The sequence below is a fragment of the Phytophthora cinnamomi genome (assembly GCF_018691715.1).
Source record: "Phytophthora cinnamomi strain GKB4 chromosome Unknown Contig55, whole genome shotgun sequence".
Classification (NCBI taxonomy): domain Eukaryota; phylum Oomycota; class Peronosporomycetes; order Peronosporales; family Peronosporaceae; genus Phytophthora; species Phytophthora cinnamomi.
The window spans coordinates 917,968-922,625 of record NW_027150988.1 but is presented as its reverse complement, the minus strand read 5'-3'; the positions used below and the strand labels follow the sequence as shown (position 1 = coordinate 922,625).

Sequence of the window (4,658 nt, the reverse complement as noted above, 5' to 3'; positions counted from 1 at the left end):
CTATACTCGCATAGACAGAGCGTATAGTTCAGTTTTTGAGGTCCCTCCTATAACTTGGAGGTCCATCCTTTTAAAGCACTTGCAAGGGCGCACAATAGCGAAGAACTGCCAGGCGCCCCTTACATGATGAGCACATGTTCTGAATAAGCTCGGTAGCAGAAGCTACAAGGGTAGATAATTGATCTTGGTCAGGGATACGACTGCACTTCGTTTCTGGAGGAAAGCTGCGTTCAATGCGATGTATCGGCAGCTTATGCCCTCTGGAGTCCGGTCGCTTTTATTGGGCTGACGCATTATTCACTCCATTACAGGCTTCGCAGTATGCACTCACGTTACAATCTAAAAGCATCGAGCTGACGCGGGAAGTCTTGAGGCGGATGGAGCTCCGCCTTTCGATGGCCGCCTACTGCTGCTTGGTGTTTTGTATACGGAATTATAACCGGTTCTCACAATGCCTGAACTAGATCAACGCCGTGGTTTTCATGTCCAAGGCGCTGAGACATCGCACATTGTCCACGAAGTGTCCACTTCCGCGATTGTGAATTGGGGGGCGTGTTGACTCGCAAGCAAGTCACCGAGTCGAACTTCGAGCACTTGTGCTCGCGTACTGCAGGCACGTGAGTCTTAAAATGAAGCATTCCGACCCCTAAAACTTACTCGGTTCATGACGAGTGAGCAAATGCTTTGTCTATGTGCGTATAGGGCCTGATCCATTAGGTGCCAATCTTTTAGATCTGTCCGCGCGAGGATGGCAGTTCGCGGTTGGCTGCAGCTGCGAGCACACGCTGTTCTTCCCCTCGTAGATTAGGTGTGTAGCTCACCTTCTCGCCCTCAATCCTCAATCCGCTTTGCCTTTCCAATCACCCGCTTACGAGATGCTCATCTGGCGCTTAATTAAATACCGCACTGCATGCTGACGCCGACGTCGATTAGAAGCAACAAGAAGCGCAACTGCAAGGTTTGTCCAAGTGTCCACCTGTGATATGGTGTATCCACTTAAAATCTGATAAGTCGACTTAACGTCCCCATTTGTCCACCTTGTCCCGCGTAGCTGCAGTGCTGCTTCCCACACTGCTGTCAGAGCCACGTCCCACGCAGCTACTGCGGCTGCTCACTGCACCTGCTCGTGTCTTTCGAGTCCGCCGAGGCGGCCACCGCGGCTGAGCACAACAACGAACTGCTCGTGTGTGCGCGTTTCGAGGCTGCCGTCGTGTCCAATGCGAGAGACGTGACGACGGCGATGCTCGAGAGCTCCAATGTGGCGCTCCCCTCGAGTGTTCTTCAGAAAGTAGACGCAGCAGAGACAAGAGGCGACTGGGTGCAAGCAAAGAAGGCGGAGTTCACACTTCCGCGGCAGTTCCCAGATGTACGAAGTGGTTTGTGGTGGGGGGAAACGATCAGAAGAGACTAACGCTTTGATGTTGCTTGTTTCGACTGTCCATCTTGTGTGATTTTGTTACTCGGATGTTGTCTCTTTTCCTGACTGACGCGGCAGAACACCATTCTCTACGTCTTAAATGATCATCACAGTCCGCAGTGGCGTTATGACTACAGCAGCGGGTTTGCCAAAAGGAAACGCGATATGAAACACGTGCTCGCCGCGTACGTTCTCGTACTGGACGAGCTGCGAACGGACCGCCAAAGTTACAGAAGGAACGGAATATCCCATGGTGTGGCAGGTGATGTTCGCTTCCCCGCAGCACGTATCGCGACGGTGCTTGCTAGCACAATGTCACCTCCGTTTACCTTGGTCTCATATCGACGCCGACCAGGCATGAACGTATCAATACCAGCAAGTTCAGCAGCGCCGATACCAATTGCTGATACTCCTGGTCCTTTAACAGTGGTAGCAGTAGATACGGCATTGAAATTACCAGCCTGGCGAGATACCAGGGTTTCCCTCCCGTCCGAAATTCCATCTCCCGTCGGACGGAACGCTACCAACCTCGGGCTCAACGACAGGGATGTCGGCCAACCAAATGAAAACCGAAGCTGTGGAAACTACCCTTACATGAACGATTTCAGTGTAGCAAACGAGCGGGTGGAGGAGGTCGACGGCAAATACAACATCTACCAGAGAGACGACGACGATGGTCGAGGCACGAGGCCGGCGATGCTCATAGCGCACACGCATCTGCAGTCGAGTTGGAGATCGTCGTCGTCGCCTCAAGTTCCAGATGTGCCGTTCACGAGCCAGATGGCCAGATCACAGCTTCGCTTAGAATTGGAACGACCAGACCCTAGCATCGTGCAGCATGAGACTATCGAGCTTCTACGGCCGATGCTCTTGCTTCAGCGCTTCGTGGCCGCCATCCCGCTGGACGCGATTGGCTTCTACTTCGACCGAATCCAGCACCGTTGGCTGGCCAAAATCGCACCTACGGACCCGAGTCCGCCGCTGGACATGAGAATGACCGCCGCAGCGGGGGCGCTGGTGGCTGGTATGGCGTCTACGTTTTCACTTTCCAGATTTGTGATAGCGAAAACCCATCCAGCAGCAGCAGCAACAACAAACCATGCAGCTACTTGCTTAACGTCGTCGGATCCGACACCGCGTGACCAGCTGGTGCTTCAATCTTGTGCGGATCTGCTGCTTGATGCGTTCTCTTCCCTGCGCCTGCGGCAGATTTTATCGTCAGCAACGGTGACTGCTGCGGTCGACACGGGTGAAATGGGTTGGTCCGGCCAGTTCGATGCGGCCACCAGGTTCTGTCAGTTGACCAGGGACGTATTTGATGAGTGTTCTCAGTTGCTAGCGGCGCGTAGCAGCAGCAACCGGCATATTGGCGATGGTTCTGATCGCGACTCCGACTGGAACTCGATCCACACACTCATAGACAATATGCTTTCGCTTGTGTACTCGGATACAAGATTCCGGGTGCTGCGAGAAGCTCCGTCTCCATCATATCCCGATGACGCATCGTTGGTATTGGCAGCGCAGGAGCTGTTTCGGGCGTTCACCGCGCAACAGGCTTTTACCAGTCCAGCATATCATGCGCGGACAAAGGGCCCATACGAACAACCCGCCTCGACGCAAAACACTTCTCACTGGAACCGACATTGGTTTCTTCTGCCGTCGTCCATTTCGGTCGACTCAATATCCCCCCACGCTTCTAACAAGCGCGATGGCATCCAAGAGGACATCCGGCCTTGCTTCGAAGCGAGCCCGTCGTTGCTCACCGTACTAGGCTTAGTCCACATGATTTCTAGTGTTGACATCGAACTGGCTAATTACCTGCTCACAGTCAAGACAGTCGCGGACAACACCTCTCGGCATTCGCCAAGGATGGTCAGCTCGGCGTTTCTGCTCGATGGAAGCGCGCACACATTCACCTCGCTCCCCAACGGACTCTCACCTGCCACCAGCGTGGCATTCTTCGGTGAGTCGTGGGCTGGGAAGGCGTACAAGGGTCGACTTGCCTCTGATGGATCGTCGCTGGAACTGCTTCTCTTCATACTCCCAGCTTTGCCCATGGATCAACCGCGTGAAAAGCACGTGTCGTCGCAGATGAAGTCTTGGCCGAACGATCGCCAGCTCCGTATTACTTTCAAGCTGATAGAAGTAGGCACAGATGGATAGCTGTCTCTAACTGTCGTCGCTAATGTTGCTGCGGCTCAGCTTCCGACCGACCTGCTCGTCGGGAATTTGGCCAGGCCTGTTGAGCAAAATGTGGAGCAATTACAGAATCTGCAGTAGGTCAAAATGCTAGAAATCAGCGCAGAGTATGGTACTGCTGCTGCTTCACGCTAGCTCCGCAATCGTGGAATTATTCCATTGCTTGGCTTTGGAGTGCAAAGGAGGCACAAGGTATACGTAGACAACGTCGAGGTCAGCTACTAGATCATCTCGTCGGATCCGACGCGGTGTGGCTAACTGACACTACGAGCTTGTGCAGCAAACGTGGAATCATACAGTCGCCTTGCTTCGAGGCTCTCCGCTGCTCACACGAAAACACCCAGACGCCAATGTCCCTCCGACTCCGCAACAGTTGACTGAGGGAGCGTGTAGCCATATATTTGAGACTTGGGGATTTTGTTATCGCGCGAGAACCAGATTTGGGCAGCATAATAGTTGAACACGGCGCCGAGCGAAGACGGAATCCACCTGGGGCTATCAGTGTTAGGGGGCCTGGTGAAGGACGCTGCACCACCAGCTGATCAAGTCGGAAGCAATTGTGGTCAAGGGCGGTAGGCCAGTATCAGAGAAGTCCATAGTAGTTTTCGTTGTTTCAGCAGCGCAGGGTTTTCTGGGTTGCGTGGGCTAAATTTGGCCGTAAGTCCAACTATAGCTTCATTATGGTTTGCCAAGTTGAGACGCTGTGGTCCTATGTCACCACCGCTGTAACCTACAACTTTATTCGTAGTCGTCTTCTATTTGTGCCCGTTCTGAATTCGCTGCCAAAGTAACAAAACAGTACCGAAACGCGGGCACAGGTCAGTGTGTAGCTGGGCGCCTCCCGATTCAGCGTGGTCCTCAACAAGTTCGCACGTTTGCAAGTTCGCTCAGGATGCAAGTGCGGTCAGCAAGCATGCGCTTATAGTCTTGTAAGAAGACTGGAGTAGCATGACTAACAACACCAGGAGGCGACACTAAACCCATACTACCGTTACCCCCATCTATGTTCGGTACGATGCGACTAGTGCAATGTGTTTCATCT

General features: G+C 53.3%; 1 protein-coding gene across 1 annotated transcript; it reads left to right on the top strand.

Moving 5' to 3' along the window:
* Positions 1 to 910: 910 nt before the first annotated feature.
* Positions 911 to 3,697, top strand: IUM83_12868 (uncharacterized protein; the record flags this gene model as incomplete). The annotated part of the gene is made up of 6 exons (XM_067937513.1): positions 911 to 958; positions 1,082 to 1,366; positions 1,496 to 1,602; positions 2,026 to 2,441; positions 3,465 to 3,562; positions 3,620 to 3,697. 6 exons carry the CDS (start codon positions 911 to 913, stop codon positions 3,695 to 3,697), a joined length of 1,032 nt encoding a protein of 343 aa, XP_067788034.1.
* Between the last annotated feature and the right edge of the window lie 961 nt (positions 3,698 to 4,658).